General features: G+C 37.3%; 1 protein-coding gene across 1 annotated transcript in view; it reads right to left on the bottom strand.

Moving 5' to 3' along the window:
* NEBL (nebulette) overlaps window positions 1-21,442 on the bottom strand; it is a 109,231-nt gene that overhangs the window by 45,938 nt on the left and 41,851 nt on the right. Inside the window, exons 9-16 of the mRNA XM_060164890.1 lie at window positions 19,966-20,067; window positions 15,446-15,550; window positions 13,554-13,661; window positions 11,004-11,114; window positions 7,974-8,084; window positions 5,364-5,474; window positions 732-842; window positions 457-567 (exon numbers count right to left, since the gene is read on the bottom strand). Coding sequence (XP_060020873.1) covers window positions 457-567; window positions 732-842; window positions 5,364-5,474; window positions 7,974-8,084; window positions 11,004-11,114; window positions 13,554-13,661; window positions 15,446-15,550; window positions 19,966-20,067 — 870 coding nt within the window. The remainder of the gene's footprint in view (window positions 1-456; window positions 568-731; window positions 843-5,363; window positions 5,475-7,973; window positions 8,085-11,003; window positions 11,115-13,553; window positions 13,662-15,445; window positions 15,551-19,965; window positions 20,068-21,442) is intronic.

A 21,442-nucleotide genomic window follows, 5' to 3' on the forward strand; every position in this document is an offset into this window, starting at 1 on the left:
ACTTAGTTCTTCCATTAAATTTTAGTTAATATTCAATTTCACCTATTACAGTTTTATTCACTCAGTTTCAGTTGAAGTTGATTATTTTAATTAAAACACTCATGATGAAATGGATAAAAGACAAATTGTAATTTTTTTCTGTAGTATAAGCATTAGAGCCAAGTTCACAATAGAGTCAAAATATGGAAATTAAAAAGGTCAAAATGCCCTAGGACCCAAAACAGAGGGCCCCAACACGGGTGCTCTGACACTCAATAATGTCTGTTGAACTGAATCTACAGCAGTTGTCCCTTTCATTAATGAGGTAATCAGGTTTGGTCAATGGTTCCTTTATAATAGAGTGCATTGACTTTGAATAGAAAGCCCTCAAAAAGACACCAATCACAGAGACACACACAGCACAAGGTGACTGGATATTAGAATACATTATCCTAAGCATCTTCATTCTCTACCAACCTGGCTATAGATTTCAGATGCCCTCTTGGCTCGAAGCATATCCGGGATATCCATGCTCACTTGCATTCCTTTCCCTTTAATTTCATTTTCTAAGTCTTTCTTATATTCTTTCTAAAAGAACAGAAAACAATCTTCAGAGCTTTGCATGGCCTTCCATAGCAATGTAGATATTTATGTGTTTGAATCTCAATGCCACACATATGGAAACACTTATACTTTTCCTGTATACAATTCGATATGTTTGTTTTAAACTGTGTGTGCCATTAGTTTCTTACCTGGCTGGCCATTTCAGATGCTTTCTTAGCTCTCTGGATATCGAGGGTACCTGTGCTCACCTGCATGCCTTTCCCTCTAATTTCAGTCTCCAGATCTCTTTTATAATCTTTCTGCAGAAAATAAAACCTGCAATTAGGGCTTTACAATAGTTTGAAAATCTGTGTTGAAAAACTCGATGTCATTTTTGACATCAAGATCATGGCTTTTAGAAATAAGTCGGACCTTTATGTCTTTTATTTCTAGGAAACAACAAAGATTTTTAATTTGTGGCAAGAACACAACTTGGAGTGATGTATTCACAAGGAATCAGGAGGTTTTCTCTACTAACCTGACTTAAAAAAGAAAACAGAGTGAGCTGAAGGAAAATGTTTTATATTTTAATATGGTAAAATTGATAAATTATTGGTTAATATATAACTCAGTTGATGAATATCAATAAAATGTGAGTATAAAATTGTCAGGTCTTGTTCTGTAGTGAATAATTGCTGGTTGCTTCCCTGGAATCCCACTCCTCTTTTTCCTTCATTAGTTCCTTGATTTGCCACTGGGCAACGCACTGCTTCCTGTTCTAAGCCCCCAGCTTGGCTGAGACTGGCCGCCATCCAAGGGCCCCACTGGGCTTAAGTAAATCGTTATAGCCCACCCCTGGCCCTTCATGATCGGTTCAAGGATAGGTACATTTCTTTTTCCACACAAGGTATCAAGAGACTTTCTCTTTCCTTCTGGACATGAATGGAGAAGTCTGTAGCCCTAGGATCTGCCAGATGTCTCTTTGCAAACAGGAGAAAAAAGCCTGCCTGAGAACAGAAAGATAGAAAATGAAACGGAATCACACTGTTTGAGTCCTAGATCAAGCCACACCCAAGAATTCCTCTACTGTTTGGTTATAAGAACAATAAGTTATCTGCTTTTTTGAGCCAGTTTGAGTTGGATTACCTGTTACTTATAATAAAATGTCATAAGTACACAGACACAACTGTCTTAAGAGACTCTTGTCACATTCTAAAACTGACTATAAAATTCAGCAAGCTGTACTCTTATAATTGTACATTTTTCTGTATGTTTTTCGTCAATGAAAATTATATTAAAAGGAAAAAAACTATTGATTACCTCCTATTAAATTCTTTCAAAAACAGTTATTTTCTATTATGTTGACATACTGTAGATTTGTGATTCCCTGCTCTAAAGTAAATTTTGCTTTGCTTATTTGTGGTGTTCTAAATTTAGAGACGTCGTAAACAAAAATCTCAATCTCAGAGAAATACTATATTTTTCCCCATCTACTACCCATAAATCTGCCTATTTTCACTGACTTACAGTCTCAGTTTCACTTTTCGAATGAAAGTTCAAGTACTAATGTCTAACTTTCAAACTAATAATATTCAATTATTACTATGTCTGTAAAAAGCTCTGTTTTTAGCCAGCCTCTTTAGGCCCGAAAGCAAAACACCTCATTTGAAGGGCAATATATGTAGAAACTGAGGTACTGATCATAGATTTTGCCACCATGGCAAAATTTTTTTGCCACCACGTCTCATGGTAGACGTATGTCATCTAATTTTCCGATATGAACTTTCAAATCTAAAAGCATTCAAAAGCACATAAATAGACTACATAGGACGCTAATCACATCAGTTAATATTGATGCATAATAAAATACCCGAAAACTTAAAAGAAAAACATGATGACATCTAGGTTCCAAGCAAGTCCCAATGCACACATGCTTTTAGAGCCTGAGTCAAATGTGTTAATGACCCTGTGGCTAAAGAAAGTCACATGGTCAAGCCCACAGGTACAGGAAGGTTTGAATATTAGACGTCATTTGTGTAATAATACAGCACATTGACTTTACCTGAAAAAATAAACACTGAGCTATAGCAAAGTCCCTAAGTCTGGTTGAAAAGGATCTGAGAGCCTGTCGTTTGGGCAAACTGGGACATGGTTATAATTACATGCAAATGAGACCTCCGGATTACAAACATAATAGCCTCACCAAAATTGGTTTAAGCTACCTGTAACCACAGTACAGCTGACTCCCCTAGGCCTGTTTTTCCCATAGGCTCTCAATAACAAAAATGCACCATTTTCCTAGTAAGTCTGAGCCATGAACAACATGGGCTTGAACTGTGCAGGTTCACTTATACATGGATAGTTTTCAATAGTAAATACCACAGTACTACCTGGTCTGTGGTTGGATCAATCAGCGGGTGCAGAGGAACCACAGATACATAGGGGAGACCATAAATTATATGTGGGTTAACCCCCCGTGTGGTTCAAGTGTCAACTGTGTACAGTCCCAAGATACTCAGAGAAATCTAAACCAGCGTATGGCTGAATAAGGTAACGTATCACCATATACTAAGGAAAGATGCAGCACTCCAACTTCTCATAAAAGGAATACGTCACAGAAGGTTCTTAGGTAAAAGTGTGAAATGCAAAATCTCTATTCTTCCCACATTCTTTTCTCCAGAGGAAGTATGCTTTATTTTGGCTTCAAGTCTCAGCCCCATGAGGGTGATTTGGAAAAACTCTTCTACAGCTCCAAATTCCCCACCCCACTCCCACACTCCAATCCAGGACCTTAACTAATACTGGATGTCACACTCTCCTCATAATAACAAAAATAGCAGAAAATTGTTAAGTAGTGATTTGATAGTTACTGGGTAGTTAGCTACTCAGAAGCTCAAGGAGGCCACCATAAGAAAGTACTAATAAATCTAAGAAATGAATGACAAGAGAGAGCACGAGAAAGAACCAACCATGCAAAACCCAGGGGAAGGAGTATGGCGCCCATGCTGCCCATGACTGGAAGCCACTGGAGAGTTTTCAGTGGGAGGAATCACATAACTTAATTCTTCCAGGATTGTTCTGGCTGCTGGGTAGAGAATGGGTACTGAGAGGTCAGTGATGGAAGCAAAACTCTGGTTAGGAAGATACTGTAATGATCCAGGTGATAGAGATGGTAGCTTGGATGAGGATGGGGGAGAGTAGATGGATCTAGGAAGTCATTATGGGGCTGGAGTCAATGAAACTTGCTGACAAGAGAAATCAAAGTGACTTCTGGGATTTCACTGACACCATTTGCTAAGAAGAGGGTGGAAGAGGGAAGCAGACCCAGGGAAAAAGTAAGGGTTGTCGGCGTGTAATGTTGAGTCCCTGTTACAATGCACTTAAACACCATTTACATGTGGTCGTGCCTATGGGACATTAGATGTAAATGGTTGCATATTCACATCCACATTATAGAATACAATTTTTCTATAGGAATGAAGTAGAACTATGTGAAGTAACATGGAAAAGGGTCCGTAATATTTAGTGAGAAAAGTAAGCACAAAGTACATGGTATTTATTTAAGGTTTTTTTAAGTCCCTGTGTGCACAAGTGTATAGTTACCTATATACAAATAAGAGTGGACCTGGAAGGCTCTACAGCAAATTCGTAACAATGGTCTCAGGGGGATGATAGAATTAAGGGCAGAGTCAAAGAAGGTTTTCAAGTGCCTGTTCAGCATGCATCCTCCCACCCACCCCCACCATTTCTAAATGGAATCCCTACTCGTCAAGAATTCTCTGGCATCCCTAGTTTCTTTGACTAAGTCAGTTATGGCTATTCCATTCCCCTGGCCAGTACCTAACCCTGGGGATGGAAGCAGATCCCAACACGGCAGTAACTCCGCCGGCAGTTAATCAGCTACCTCTCAACCTCCAGATTTCCTGGGTGGGACTCAGTCCTAAGCCAGCTCTTCCTAACTGCACTTGTCACATCGTAGCTCTCCCAGTAACCCAACTGAAGCCTCACCCTAGCCAGCCTTGAGGTAAGTGAGCTGCACCCCTTAACCTGTACCCCAACTTTCTCTTTATGTATTCTTCTTCTAAGTCATCTCTTCCCAAATACTCTCTGCTCCAGTGGCCCTGTTACATTTTCAAAATTTCTGGGGGAATTCAAGAGATGTGGAACTGATTCTGGGGAATTTCCTTCGAAAAATACACATTTCCTTCTGACTGCTACAACTTTGTTATCTTGTATCTATCATGTCATAGCATCTAAGACAAAACTTCTAAATTAATATCCTGTTGTTCATGTGTTACATGAAGAAGAAATGAACCTCAACCCAAAATTGCTGACCCTACAGAAATTTCAGACGTGTTGATGAGGTCAACAGAGGATATTTTGAGAACATGCAACCAAATCACACAGAAATGGCATGTTTGCCATGTTATAGTCTCGATGTGTAATTTTCAAGCTCTGCTCACCAAGTTGGAAACGCAGATATGCCAAGTAGCACACGATCCATCCTTCAAGAAAAAATGGTATGAAAATATTTATCATAGTTTAAAATTAACATGAGATTTGTATTACGGAATAAAGTGAGCAGGTGTGTGTGTGTGTGTGTGTGTGTGTGTGTGTGTGTGTTCTATTAAAATGCCTTTCCCCAAGTTTTCTTTGATATACTTGAAGTTAATGAGCAAAGCAGAAACTGTAAATTTTCCCAGTAAGCATGATGACTGCAGATGGTTTCCATTCCAAACTGTTAAACTAGTCACAGAAAGCTTTGGAAAATGTCATGTACTAATCAGTTTGTTACTATGATTTGTACGAGTCTCAAGGTCTGCATCACTCACTCTACTAACCTCACTAGCTATCTCAGAAGCTCTTTTGGCATGCTGAATTCCAAGGGTGTCAGTGCCAACTTGCATTCCCTTCCCTTTAATTTTTGATTCCAGATCTTTCTTGTATTCTTTCTGTAAAAAAGCAACATTTTACAACACTCAGACACTCAGGGGACAAACATACATCTGTATTCAATGATACCAAAAATGGCTAAACGTATTTTTTTAAAAAAGAAAACATAGTTTACTTTGAACTATGAATGACCGCCTAGAACTAAATTTTCTGAACTGCTTAGAACTATACTCACTATTCTCACTGAAGAAGAGTATATATACACTCTGAAGATTTTTATTATAAAAAGGCTATTGCCAGGTGAGGATCTTCACTGACAATTGTCTTGAGGCCTGAAGGACAGAGGCAAGTTTAAATGAGTTGATATTTTAGAAAGAAGACTGATTTTGAGGTCAGAGCACTCTTGGCTGTGTGTGTGATGTTGGAAATCTTTCTTCACATTTCTGGTTTACTCATCTGCAATTGGGGATAATAATTCCTCCACGCAGGATCACTGGGAGGGTCAGTGAGACAGCACATAGCCTAGTGCCCAGCACAGAGCGGGTGCTCAGTAACTGACAGCTTCTTCTGGTCTTTTACTCCTATACCCACATGCGAAGACCTGGGTTTTTGCTGCTCCTGCTACCGTGTTGCCATTCATCTTTCACTGGCTGAACTCTGCCATTGAGAGTTTAAAACAACTTTTCCAAGTATTATTGACAAGTGATTTACAAGATCTGACTCTGAATGTCGCTGGATATGTCATCACAACAGAAGAATTTGTAGAAAATTACTAACGCGGGTAAGTGTAATGACAATATTAGCCAGACATCGTGGCAGACAGCTGCTGTTTCTGCCCGAACAGCATCTATTCCTCCCTATTCTGGCAAAAAGTTCTACAATTTTCTCTTGAGGAATTACCTCTAACCCCTCTCAATCCATAAACTTTGGGTGGGGTGATTTCCTACTACCCACATATACTTTTAATTCCACTAAAATGCTTTTAATGTTTCCTTTAATTTATGTAAAGAACACTAGCCAAAGACGAACGTAAATCTTTAGAAACACATATCAATTTAGAATATTTTATATTTAAAACATCATTAAACTACCTAGAAAGTTAACTGACTCCTGACTCCAGTCTTGATTGGGTCAAGTGTGGGCACAGGACAGAAGGTGACCCAATGAGATTCAATCCTTAGAACTTAATCCTATTTTAAAGAAGCAGATGCTCACTTCCTACTGGGATTAGTGGCCACAGACATGAGTTATCCTGTCGTGAAGAGGGGCCATCACATAGAAGCAGCCTCTCACAAATGAAGCAACTGTGAAGATAACAGAACTGAGGGATGAAGGAAGAGAGACATCATTCGAATTCCAACCTGAAGGAAACCTGATCTTCGGATTTCTCTGTTCTTCAACCAAAACAAAGTTTCTTTGTTGCTTAACCCAGTTTGAGTTGGGTTTCTATCATTTGCAACCTAATAGGGTCATCACCATCATCACCACCACCATCATCGCCACCGTTTATTAACATACGGGGATAAAGCTTTAAATTTTTTCACTGCTAAAGTCAGCCAGATTCTTCTCAAAGCCCAGTGCCATTATTTACTATTAAAGTAACGACATAACACAAGGAGTAAAGGATTTAAAGCACTTCAGAGGCACTTCATTCTTATAAATTTCATGTAAAGTAAGTAATGGCCACTATCATTTTATACAGAGGTTTAAGTGGACTCACTTAGTAGCTAGGCAAGGACTAGGACAGTCATTTTGTTTATGGGCAACGCAGCATGGGAACTTTTTAAAATTTTTTTAGTTTTTATTTTTTTTGCGGTATGCGGGCCTCTCGCTGTTGGGACCTCTCCCGTGGCGGAGCACAGGCTCCGGACGCGCAGGCTCAGCGGCCATGGCTCACGGGTCCAGCCGCTCCGCGGCACGTGGGATCTTCCCGGACCGGGGCACGAACCCATGTCCCCTGCATCAGCAGGCGGACTCCCAACCACCGTGCCACCAGGGAAGCCCCAGCATGGGAACTTTTAAACTACAGTTATTGACAGACCATGATAACACACCTTCCTAATATGCCTTTCACTTGTTTAAAAGATGAAGTTAAACCTTATTAAATTATTTTGGTTAATTATACAGAATTTTCTCTAAAATGAGGAAATGGTCATTTGTCTCACACCACATAGACAGGAAATGGTGAGCATCATTTTTTTTTAATTCATTGATGGGGAAAAGACTCTTTTAGGTCATAGCTGCTTATAATCATCTTATACATAAAAGCTGTGGAACATTTACACTGTACACAGTTGACCCTTAAACAACAAGAGGACTAATCCGCCTATGACTCATCATCGGCTCTCCACATCCCAGCATCCACAGATCCACAGATGCAGCCAGCCGCGGACTGTGGAGCGCCGTAGAATTTACAACTGAAAAATACATATGAGGGGACCTGCACCGCTCAAACCATGTTGTCCAAGGGTCAACTGTAAAATCTCTGAGAAAGGTTTACAGACAAGGAGATCAGCTGAAAATGCATACATTCTCAATTGTTACATAAATGTACTCACCTCACTAGCCATTTCAGATGCACGTTTTGCTCTCTGAATATCAAGTACTTCTGAATTAAGTTCCATTCCTTTCCCTTTTATTTCATTTTCCAAATCTTTTTTATATTCCTTCTATGAGACAAGAATATTATTGCGTGAAACTTACTAGGAAACTCTAATTTATATATTGTTTTTTTTTTAACATCTTTATTGGGGTATAATTGCTTTACGATGGTGTGTTAGTTTCTGCTTTAATAACAAAGTGAATCGGCTATACATATACATATGTTACCATATCTCTTCCCTCTTGCGTCTCCCTCCCTCCCACCCTCCCTATCCCACCCCTCCAGGCGGTCACAAAGCACCGAGCCGATATCCCTGTGCCATGTGGCTGCTTCCCACTAGCTATCTGCCTTACTATATATTGTTTTACATGTTTTCCAGAGACCACAGAAAGAAAATATTTCTAGAAAGGAATGAACCAAATTTTGGAGCATTCATGCTCTATATTTCCTACAGATACTTCATTTTCTTTTTTAATCATGCTTGAGTGGCTTCCAATATTATCAGTCTTTTTTCTTTCATCCTTTCCTCTCATATATTTTGGTACCATATTGGTGCCGTATTTTAAAAAGACATCTTCCCTTTAAATGGTGAGGAAGATCTTAGGAATGCATATTTCTTACTAATTATTTGAAGTATTTCTTTGAAAGCTGTCTATAAAATATGAATCATCAGAAGAACATAATTGGAAAAGAATGAAAAACTACAAAATCAAAAGGACTGATATGGCCAAAATTTTTTTAAAGTTTCCGTTTTATTCAAAGATTTGTAAAACCAAATAATTTCCTACAGACTGATAATATATAGTCTGAATTTTGCCCATTTAAATATATGTTAAGTAGATCCAAATGTCTTTACTAATCCTTACATATAACATGGTTTTTTTTGTGTGTGCTCATGAATTTCTTGTCTTCTTACTAATTGAATTATGAAAACAATATATATCTTAATCCAATTCAACTAAGCTGCCTTTATGACTAACTTGTCAGATGAAAGATGAGACTTCCTTTAATGATAAGAAATCATGTTCTAGTTAATTCTAGGATTCATTTGATGTTATTTTCTCTTTGTCCAGTTTAATTAAATTAGCCAGTACTCTGCTTAACTAATAGCCTACAAGACATGGTAATGACCTGCATGTAATTTTGGAAAGAGCTCTGGAGTCAAATGACCTGGATGAAAGTCAGAGTTCTTTCACTTATTAGGTCATGTGAACTTCAAGAGAACTTTAAGTAACTGAGCCTTGATTTCCACAGAACAAAATGAAAATAAAAGTACTTGTCCTACCAGTGTCAAGGACAATTGAAGAAATCAAATGAAATGAAGTATAAAATGATACTTTGAATACTTTAAATGGCAACAGAAATGCAAAGAACATAAAGTAAAGAATGAGAAGACAATTTAAAGCCAAATGCTCACACTTTCAAAGGGAAGTCACAATTTCATTAAGTTACTGAGTCTCTTTCTAAAATTAGACATCACTATAACTTAATCAAAAGATTTTTAATCATTGTCTCTAGGCTTTTTTCCTACACTGATGCATACATTCTAGATCAGTAAGTCTAAAATAAGATTCACTCAAAAAGATAAATAAAAGAGACTGGCGATGGCGTGTATATTAAAGTCATTTTTTTTTTTTTTTTTGGCCACACCATGCAGGATCTTAGCTCCCTGACTAGGGATAGAACCCAGGCCGCCTGCAATGGAAGCATGGAGTCCTAACCATTGGATCACCAGGGAATTCTTAAGTCATTTATGATTCTCAAAATAGATCTCACATTGTCATTTGTATGTAAATAAGAAAAAGATTCCCCTTTAAAAACTTCATATAAATAGTGCATATTTTTTAAATGGAAGACAATAATAGCAGGGAGCTGCCACATGATCACCCTTCAACTTCAAAAGCTTTTATAGGATCTAGAAGTGAGAAGAGGTAGGGTAGCAAGGACTCTCTTCCATAAATTATATGCCTGTTTCAGCCCGGCATATATACAACAGTGAATCACATTAAATTTCTAAAAGCAGTTAAATGCTAAAGGCCAGTTGGCATTTGCTTATTAAAAAAGTTCATGATGATTCATGTCTGTGTAGGTAATTATACTCCAATTTATTTCACTGGCTTAAGACATTTCTTTCAGGAATAGTTTCTTCAGTTCAAAATTCCGGATGAAATGGAGTTCTCTAACGCTTTCTCTTAATGTAAAGAGAATCTGTTTAAACAGGGAATTGAAAGAGCTCCAGGTTACTTAGCAACCATTTTTTTAAAAAAAGAAACAAAACAAAACTTTTAAACTGTGAACATGATATTTTTAATTGTTAGATTTGAGGGCCTTAATATTCAACAGATTTAATACACTGTGAGCCAAAATGTACCACTAAGTTTGGGGTTTGGGAGGACGTCCTGCTGAGCATAAAATGAAAAATGGACAAGAATCCCTAGGTTCTATGTGCTAAACATTATTTTTCCCTACTTAGAACAAAAACCACTTATAAATGTACCATTTATCCCGACTGTCACAATAAGCACCTCATTTCTGATATCAAATGTCATGAGAATGCTGCAGTGCAGGGAAGGAACAGGAAACAATGGTTCTACTACATGTTTTTACAATAACTAAATCTGAGAGAATCAAGCTAGCCTCATCCATATTGAAAATAGTTTTTTGAAAAACTAACTGCTATAAAGCTGTAAAACTACTTATAGAGCTTCTAAGCTACAACCCAAACACAAAATCAAACTATTTTTCAAGTTTTTCCAGGAAACCCGGGTAATTTCTTCCCTCATCTTTAAACGGAAATGTTAACACTTACCTGTTTTTAATGAAAATGGAAAACTCTATTAGTAAAGCTCAAAGTGAGGGAAAGAGTAATGGATGAATAACTCAAACACTGAATTAGAGAATTAGTAGAGGATTGTTTAGTACCTATTTCCTGGGCTATTTCTTTAAATGTCTTTTGTAGAATCGTATAGCAATAGTAGGATCATACCTCCTTCAGAAGGCTGGTGATGTACTTTACATGTAAAAACTCTGGAGTCTTGTCTAAATCCATCGATGACCTTCCTTTAATCTCCTTCTCAAAATCCTCTCTGTAAACTTTCTGTTAGATAAGACCACATGATTTTAAATTTAGAAAATATTAGTGACTGTTGAAAAGATAATAGAACAAGGGTTCCCGGAACAAAACTGATGTTTTTCGTATATAATTCTACCACCTCTGAATATTTTATTTACAGGAAAATAACTCCAACTTTATCATAAATTTTAGAATTCTACCAAACAAAAGCAGGCTCTTCAAGTACACTGGCTCCCTCTAGGAAAGCATTCTGAGAGGGGCTACTTAACATCTCAGACTCTGTTACTGTTTGACATCAGCCCGTTTCAGGAGGAGAACCAATAGCACTGGCTATTTGACTGGATCCCCTGATTGGTCCACCCAAAAGACAGTGGATCCACGCACTGGAAGAAAATCTAGAGGCATGGAAATCCACTCAAACCAAAGGAGAATGAACGTTTATGTCCTCATCGTCCCTCTTAAATGTTAGTCTTATGTGAATTCAAGGAAGACCATTTCTGGAAATTCCCTGGCGGTTCAATGGTTAACGCTTGGCACTTTCACTGCCGAGGGCTGGGGGGGGAGGGGGGCGGTTGGTGGGGGGGGGGGGTCAATCCTTGATCCGGGAACTAAGACCCCGCAAGCAAGCCACGTGGCGCGGCCAAGGGAAACAAAAGACCATTTCTAAAATGTAATGGGGGCTGGAGGAGATTTTCCTTTAATAATTTTGGCATTGAGAATATTTCTCTACCATCTATGGAGTTGACATGAATCAAGTTACACTGTGAGGAGAATCTTATCTGGAACCTGATAAACTGTTCTTTGGGTAACAGTTCACGACAAGAAATGAAAGGAGATTGCGGAGGGCCTCAATCCATATCCCCATCTGCCTGTTTGACATTGCCACCCTCTGGTTATCAGGCTCTAAATTCTACATTTGAGCTAGGCATTTGAACATCAATGGAAACCCAGGATTCATGACTGTAAAAACAGTCTCCCTGAATAACACAAATATGCGTCCACGTGAAATATTTATCAGACAAACAAGGGCCCAGAGTTTACCAGCTCGATATTTTATTCAAATTGCAACACAAAGATCATACAAATAAATAAATTCCGCATGAATTTATTCCTATTGATACAAAATGAAAAGCTATTCCCAGGATCATTATGTACGTATTACAGGGATAGGTAACTGTGCACAGAAATTCTCCAAACTGTGAGGGAGGATAAGAGAATACACTGTCCCCTCCCCTACATTTGAGTTACACATGGCCATTTACCATTTAACAAACAATCCAGGAAGAGCCATGAGAAATAGATGTTCCATAAAAACTAACAGAGCTAATTAAGAAGAAAACACACTGAATTAAAGGAACTACAGACACACCAAAGAACAATGATGAGAAGTGGTCCTCTTTATGTGGAACTAACTGAAATCATAATTATAAAGCTGAATCTAGGGCATTTTGAGGCCAAAAATGACTCTAAAAAATGAAATACAAATATATGTACATTTATTTATTTCTTATTTTTCACTTCAAAAGGCCCTTCTCTCAAAAAAAAATTATTTGACAGAAGTAACTCACTAAGGAAGATTGACGATGACTTCAACTCGCCAGTATACGACTAGAAAATAGAAAAAAACACTGAAGTATGCTTTTTGTAGGAGAGCTCTACTTGTGGAACAGAAGACAAAGAACTTTTCAAAGCCAGATTTAGAGATTTCTTCTAGAAAACACACTGGCTAAACCTACATCTGGCATGAGAAGAAAGTGAGAGAAGCTTAGTTATGGGCTATAACAAAAACATGAGTGGCTTCTCCTGAGTTCATACTTAGCTTTACCTGTGGGAGGCCCTTAAAGAAGCACATGGTCAAGCTTATCCCTTAGGAATCAGAACCATCTCTTGTCTCTGCTTCACTGGTCCTGCATTTAAAGACATCTTTCACATCCAACTTTGTCTAAGATTTTTAGACATATTATTTTTCTAGTATAAAATGTATCTGCCAATTTATACAGAATAAATTATAGAGTATAAATCTTTATAGTATAAATGTGGTTCAAAGATATTTTCCATTGGAAGATTTCTTTCTCCTCAAGCCCTGATGAGCAGAAACATAATTGCTGAGCCTAAAACTCTAATAGGCAATGGCTGTAATTTAAGGGAAAACATGTCTCAGCCTCTGCAAAGGATACTTCTCCCCTAGTGACAATACCAGAAATCAGAATAGCAAAAATTGAAAGCCAATATTAATGAAAGACCCACACCGTCCACAACGTAAGTTAATTCCACAGCATATAATAAATGTATAACGACAGTTAAACATTAAAGCTGATTTACACCTAATGTCAGAAACAGCCAGCCACTGCAGTGTACTTTCTTCCGGACCCACTAAACGTTCTGAACCACTCTACTGGTTCCTTTCAATGATAAAACATCAAATTTGCATTAAACAGTTGATGACAAAACAAAGGGACCCACCTCACTCTGCATCTTCTGAGCCTCCTTTGAAGCTTGATATGATGGTGTCTCAACAAATTCAAGCATCGATTTCCCCTTATTTTTCTCATACTCTTCTTTGTACTTAACCTTCATTGAAAAACAGTATAAAAGGCACATAAAGCTCACAAGCCCTTACACAAGTAGAGCAAAGTCAAATAAATACATGTGCAAAACCAATCACCCTATCTTCTAAAATCACACTCTTCTGGCCACTTAGGTTGATGACTGGGTTCTCTGTGGTTAATGATATACAATGAAAGTAAACAGGTAATATATGAAAAACCTTAAGGGGTAAAAATGATTCAGAACTAAATAATGTAGTCCTAGGACTTGTATAAGTATTTAGACAGCTGGGATATATAGATATGTATCATATACGTGGGGTTACATATGTATACACACATGTTATACACACAGGTATAGGTACATATATAGAGAGAAAGACAAAGAGACAGAGAGGCTGAGACAGAGAAAAAAGGAGAGAGAAAAGAGAGAGAGAGAGAGAGAGAGAGAGAGATCCCCGTGATAACTTTGAATGCCTAGCAGTAAATCATGAACAAGAAGAAAAACATAGCTGTGATTCTCTCTTTCTGACAAAGGAAAGACAGTGTTCTTTGGGACTGTTGAATTTTTCCGTAGACACTGAGTGAAACACACACACAGAGCTTTTATGTGACTTCTTTCAGTTTCACTAAGCATTATTTAGTAGTATCATAACATGAATTATTTATTTCAGTTACAACCAATTTCAGTTACAAACGAATGAATTTCGGTTTATAAAACGATGGATATTTTCTATCTCCTGAAAACAAAAACTAGAATTATATTCTGTAAGCTGTCAGAGTGGCCGGCTTTTTTAGCAATATACCTTTTTAAATTAAATTCACAGAAAAGTTTTGATCATGATTCATTTCATTCAGAAATGTATTTTCATTAAAATCCTTAGGTATAATAATTACTTATGAAATTGGTTCTTAAGTTGTATTATAATAATAATTTTAATGGTAATTAAATCCAAAAGAACCTTTTCAAAACTTAGAACTTTGTGGTGGCAGGAAATATAACAAATTTTTAAATTCCTATTTTTACGAATACTTTTGTTTTAGAGAAGTATAATAGAATGATCGATGAGAGTGTGTGAAGTACAATAACACGTTATGTTAGGATAAAATTTTGTGGGGAAAACGAAATAAAAGTAAGAACACAAGAGAAAAACACATACATTTCCAAACCTTAAAGGAGAGCTGGTTTGTATATTTTTTAAATAAATGAAGGTGGATATCACATCATTATGGAAATTATGTTCCATGGGATACACTGAAAAGCGTGATGTAAAATTTTATCTTAATAGATGCTGGAAATAACATCTTTTGCAACCATTGAAATTCAGAACCAAAGAAAAGTTATCAACTTTAAAGTGTTCAAGAAAAAAGATATTTTTAAAGATTTCTTTCAGAGGGTACATAGAATTTCATAGTCGAAAGAAACATTAATGTAGAATACACTGGTAAGATAGTTTTTCCTTTTTAATACACTTATAATTGAACTGAGAAATTATAATGAACTTTGTGTCTGGAAAATTACTTCTGCAGCTCCAAATGACAAACCAGTACACTATAAAATTGAAATTATGAGATATGATCATCATTTAATTAATTAACTCATATAAGTTTTAACTTGTATATAGTAACTATAATATTATGAAATGCCTGCATATGAAACATGGTTCAAGCTTCCCCAGCCCAATAAATATAGAGAGCGTAGTGTTTGAGATTTTTTTCACAACGCACATTCCTTCCAGCAGCTGCACATTCTCGGTCCAGGTGCCTGGCAGTGACTGTTACAGGGTCTGGGTTGGGGAGGTCTCATACCTGACTCTGGAGCATGGCATTGCCTTTATGGTGCAGGTGTTCCACAGCGTCCGTGTCAAAATGATACATGCCTTTGTTTTCCTCAAAAAGCTTTCTATACTCTCGCTAAAATAGAGAACATGAAAATGAAGTCAGAATAAAAGAGGCTGATGAGAGCAACTAATACTTAGGAATGCAAACTGAAAAATGCAAGCCAACAAGAACTGCAAAGCTACCACCAGGCTCCCATGGCTGGTTGTACAGATTTCTGACCCTGCGCTAAACCGACAACACAAGATAGACCAGCTCTAGGTGGTCAATGTGAACAGCATCTAAAACACTGAAGAGAAGCAGAGGACAACTGGCTGTAAACACAATGTAAAAGAGATTTGCGACACTGAGGAGTGACAACAGAAAACCCGTGACTTGTGTGAACAGGCAAAGTGGGCAAAATAAAGGCAACTTGTCCTGCCCTTATTCTAGAACAGAAATGTATTTAATTTCATCTACAAGAAGAGAAGGAAAGAAAAGAAGAAAGAACATAGGAACGGAAAGCTGGAGTCAGGAAAGAAAAATAAGTTGTATACAACGGTTCAGCCCTGAGAAAGACTGGGGTTCATAAGGAAAATTAGAGGGTGAGAAATAATTCAACTAATTTTCCTAAAAGGAGAGGGTAGGAAGTGCCTGGAAGAGAAACTGAGGAATCTGGGTATGGTTGGTTGCATTTTTAAGGTGAAGAAACTGGATTAAGACATTATTTAGACATAGAGACAAAAAGGTAAATTTGGGGCTTCCCTGGTGGCGCAGTGGTTAAGAATCCGCCTGCCAATGCAGGGAACACGGGTTCGAGCCCTGGTCTGGGAAGATCCCACATGCGGTGAAGCAACTAAGCCCATGCACCACAACTACTGAGCCTGCGCTCTAGAGCCCATGAGCCACAACTACCGAAACCAGCGCACCTAGGTGCTCCGCAACGGGAGAAGCCACCGCAATGAGAAGCCTGTGCATCGCAGTGAAGAGTGACCCCTGCTCGCCGCAACTAGAGAAAGCCTGTGCACAACAACGAAGACCCAACGCAGCCAAAAATAAATATATTTATTTTTTAAAAAAAGGTGAATTTGGAAGAGACCAGAATGGATAAGGATGCCACATTTGGCAAGTGTAGGACTCTAAATACAACAGGCAGCAATAAGACAAAAATTGCTTCCTGATTTTTATCATTGGAGATTGGACACTTAGTTATTTTGCCTATTTGGAAGAGACTTTTAGAGGTAAATAGTAACTCTCAAAGACTTTTAAAGGTAAATGGCAACTCTCAAAGACTCACGTCTACAGAGATTTAAGCTAAAGTTTGTTGCTCCTAAGACAATGAAGATTTCGGTGAAAGTGGCAGAGTGGAGGGCGAGGTAAGCAGCATTTGAAAGGGAGCAGGAAAGAGCTAGGACATTTGGGCCTTAGGAGATGCTCCGTGATCTGAGAGTGAAGCAGGAAGAAGGCCCAGTGCCAGGGATGGGAAGGATGGAAGGTCCAAGTGGCCTACACATGAAAACTGCTTTCCCTGGGGACGTAGCAATGGTCCCCAGAGGCATTTTCAGCCAGTTAGGGAACTAAGACATGTGTCTCCCAAACCTCTAACCAGAATACATTAGGGAGGATAGCACCCCCAGGAAGCTCATGAAAATGTTCACATAGTACATCTTGACGCAAGAGAACAATCTCTAAATAAATTTTGGCTTCTCCACTAATTTTTTTAAAAAAAGATAATTTCAAAGAATAACAGTATACTTAGAGATGTTATAATTTGATTACAAGTTATTTTATAATATATATTTATAAAATAGTTACGAACTGAATGTAACAAGCTAGGATACATTCCATTACTAAGTTAAAATCCAGAACTAATAAAGTCTGGGATAACGGGTATATACTGAGAAAAGGTCGAAAACTACTGTCCCTAACTCAATGATCTATTGTAGTTACAGAGAATTTCAGAAACTCCTATTTTAAAAACAAAACAAAACCACCCTATTTGAACTAAGATCTGTAAAAGGTTACCAATACTTGTTTTTTCTTATATAATAGTCTCTGTTGCCTCCTAGTGGGAATTATACAGAGTAACACAATATATATATTTTTAATTTATGCAGTTATAAAAGAAACTGAAAGCTAATAGAGCTCTATTTTCCAAAGGAAAACGTCCTCTCAAAAATTTAATCAGTATGGATGTAAAAACTCATAAGGCACTAATTTTACTCTACACACTACAATTTTTAAAATTATGATTTATATCAAAGACATTCAGAGGTCTTTAAAAAAACAGCCATTTATAACAAACTGACAACTAATTCTGGTAGAATGTCTGTTTAAGCATTCCCTTACTCAATCTTTTATTAAAATTAAGTTGCCTTTATAAATCAACAAAATCCCAATTCTCTTCACATTAAAATTTAAAAGAAGGCAATTCTGATGTACAATAAATTCGAGCCAGTGTAACATCGTGCAACTTTAATAAGTAGAAACTTCAGAGTAACACCTTTTTTGGCTCAAACTTTCTCTTCCATGAAGTAACTGTTCAGTCACAATTCTATGACTGAACGGGAAAAAAATCTATAATCCAGGCAAAAGCAACCTGAATGAAGGTTTAAACTTTATAAGTGGTATATAAAACAAGTGGAATATACAAATTTGGTGGGTTTTCTCTGTTGAAGAGAAAATAGAAACAATTACTATTATTGCTTTTCACCACTATTATAAAATAAAGGTCAATTTTTTTTTTTTTTTTTTTTTTTTTTTTTTGCGGTACACAGGCCTCTCACTGTTGTGGCCTCTCCCGTGGTGGAGCACAGGCTCTGGACGCACAGGCTCAGCGGCCATGGCTCACGGGCCCAGCCGCTCCACGGCATGTGCGATCTTCCCGGACTGGGGCACGAACCCGTGTCCCCTGCATCGGCAGGCGGACTCTCAACCACTGCACCACCATGGAAGCCCAAGGTCAATATTTTTAAAAAGAAATATTGCCTACGAGTGGCATGCCTTTTTTCTAGCTACCAAATTTTTGAATTACCACCATGATATTTTTGTTGGCTTATTTACACATGAAACCTTGTGTCCTAAGGAAATTTAACCGAAATGGGGATGAGAAAGAGTCCCAGGTCAAATGCTACTGCAATGATCAAACTGGATGAGCAAAGACTAAACATAAAGAAAGCAGAGGCTCAGAGCACAGAAACATATTGATTTTTAGAAGCATACCTATGAGTCGTGGCAGAAAATGTATAACTGAAACAGAGCCACTCAAGGAACAGAGGCATGTGTGCAGAGGAGCAGGGGATAAGCATTGAAATGGCAGGACAGCATGAATTAAGCATCCAGGGACTGAGTCTAATTCTGTGCCTGACAGTCTCCCAACCTTCATCCCTGTTCAAGAGACAGGAAAGAATAATGGACTGCTTTTCCTCCAGAGACCAGTGATAATTAATTATTTAATTAATCTCCGTGAATACAAATTATTTACACGCAGATTACATTTCAAGAAGAAAAGAGGATTACAAAGTAATGAACAGAAGTTTCAATATATCAAAGCCAAGTGTAGACATTTTTAACCTGAACTGAAGCTGTTATCTCATTATTTAATGATTTGGGAACCAGGGTTTGACTACAGATTTTTCTCATGCATGACCATGGGTACATCTCTTGAAGATGACTGTTTTAGCTTTTTCACATTCTTTGCCAACATATCAATACTCTTCCATCAAATCTGTGCCTGATCCAAAGCAGATATATGATAAATTTGGATAATGTTTGAGTAATTATTAAAATAGGCATAGAAATAACTTGAGGTCAAATTAGAGTTCATCATCACCGAGGGCCATTCTGAGATGTAGGAAATACAGGCACAGGTGAGCCAGGGTCATCAGGAATGAGAGCCAGTGAAGTCAGGGTTCAGACGCACTGCGTGCTGGTAACAGCATGTAAGAGCTGAGCTCTGAGGGAATGGACCACTTGGCAGTGGACACAGATATTTTCATCAGGACATGAGGAAATCACCCTCTCCTCCTAGTTGCGCTGAAGAAAACATCGAAAACCTTCATAAGAGTAAAAGTAGAGCATCAACACAAACACCCTTGATATTTATTTTTGGAGAAGATATAATTTAGACTAAGATAACTTTTATGCTATCTACTGAATACCAGACACTCTGCTCTGGCCTGTACAAAATAAAAGATCCCTGACTTCCAAGTGGCTTCAATCTACTACAGAGAAAGAAAGGGGAAGGAGAAAGACAGAAAGGACGATCGTACAAACACTTGGAAGGGTAGCTGTTCAACAAGAAAGTTTGTATTCAAGAGATATTAAAGAGCTAGCTTTGTAAAGCGACAGCCTGGGTGGGAATTTAAGCAAGACACTACTTTTCATTAAGTGAGTTACTGAGGGAGGAGTGAAGGCCGGGCTCGCCTAAGGAAGCAGGTGCGCTCATGAGCACTGCAGACACATCGGCTCCAGAGACACACACCTACAGTTGTCAACAAACGACCACTTACTCCGCTGAGCATTTTGCTGGTTTTCAAAGCGTGGTTTAAAAACAAGTTTGGGAGATCTGAAACTGGATCATGCATATTTTGAATGTCTTTCTTGTACTTCACCTATGAAAATAACATGGAACAAAATACCATCTAGGAGAAGAAAATATTACGCTTTTGCATTATGGCCATAATTATTTTAAACACAACAAAGTATTATTTAACGGGAAATTGACAAATGAATTTACAAGGAGCCACTAGATGGTGCTCATTTACTACGGAATGGATAAAAGAAAACTACAGGGACTTGAAAATATTTTGGTAACTCCTTTTGTTTACTTGGTCAGAAAGGGTGATGTTAACAGAATCAAGTAACTTTAACAGAAATTCTCCTTGCAAAAAATGAAGAAAATGGAAACTTTACTCTTTAGAAATTACCACCATCTTTCTATTATATTTTGTGTCTATCTTAGAGCTTCTGGTGGTTTTCATCCTATTACTATATAGAATGTTTCTTTTCTCTTTAATCAGTTGCTTTGGAAACATAATAATATTAGTAATAATAATAATAAAATGTTAATAATAGAAAACATCAAGCACTTACTGTGTAAGTAAGTAAACAAGTAAAAACTTTTCTGTTTAAACACTTTATATGTATTAAGTAATCTCCACAATCCTAGTAGGTAAATACTTTAAATATCCCCATTTTACAGATGAGGAAACTGAGGCACAAAGATGAAAGCATAATATTAAGTGGTGGAGCAAGATTCAAATCCAGGCAATTGATTCTAAACCTTGAGCTTTCAGTACTGTGCTCTAGGTTCCTTTAAGTATATCCCAACTCTATTTGCTTTACATTTGTACACACACAAAAATAATCAAATAAGAAAAATAAATCACTATGATATTCCCAAAGGTCCTAAAAGACAGAAACACCTAATTCAATTGCTGGTAACAAAAGCTGGGTAATGAACACAAATTACAATACCTTCTAAACATTAATGAAAATAAAATATACCAAGTCCCAAGGATACGACAGGAGTTGAAAGGTTTAAATGCTCTAACAAAGCAACAGTTCAACAATAGTCAAACTTAACATTTAAAAAGGTACTCTATACATCATTCAATTTTAGCAAAGTAATTGATTTCTTTCCATGTTTCTTTTTTCATATTCTTCCTAATTCTCATAAAAAATTAAGACATCTTTTCTTATAAATTGAAACTTTATTTTTAAAGACATGAAATGAAAACAAAACTTACAAAGAGGTATTTCACAGAATTTACATAAGGGATAAGAAAGAAATTGTAAGCCATCTCAAGTACAATTTCTGGAAATTTCCTTATGATAAACTACTATGCACCAGGTATACTTTACAATATGCACAATTTCATGCATAATTACATGAGTGAACTATTGTCATAATCACTAATTTATGATACTACACACTGCTTTTCTGAAAAACTATATAATCTATTTCTATTCTTGATCGGCTATAAT

The sequence above is a fragment of the Lagenorhynchus albirostris genome, chromosome 1 (genome assembly GCF_949774975.1).
Source record: "Lagenorhynchus albirostris chromosome 1, mLagAlb1.1, whole genome shotgun sequence".
Taxonomy (NCBI): domain Eukaryota; kingdom Metazoa; phylum Chordata; class Mammalia; order Artiodactyla; family Delphinidae; genus Lagenorhynchus; species Lagenorhynchus albirostris.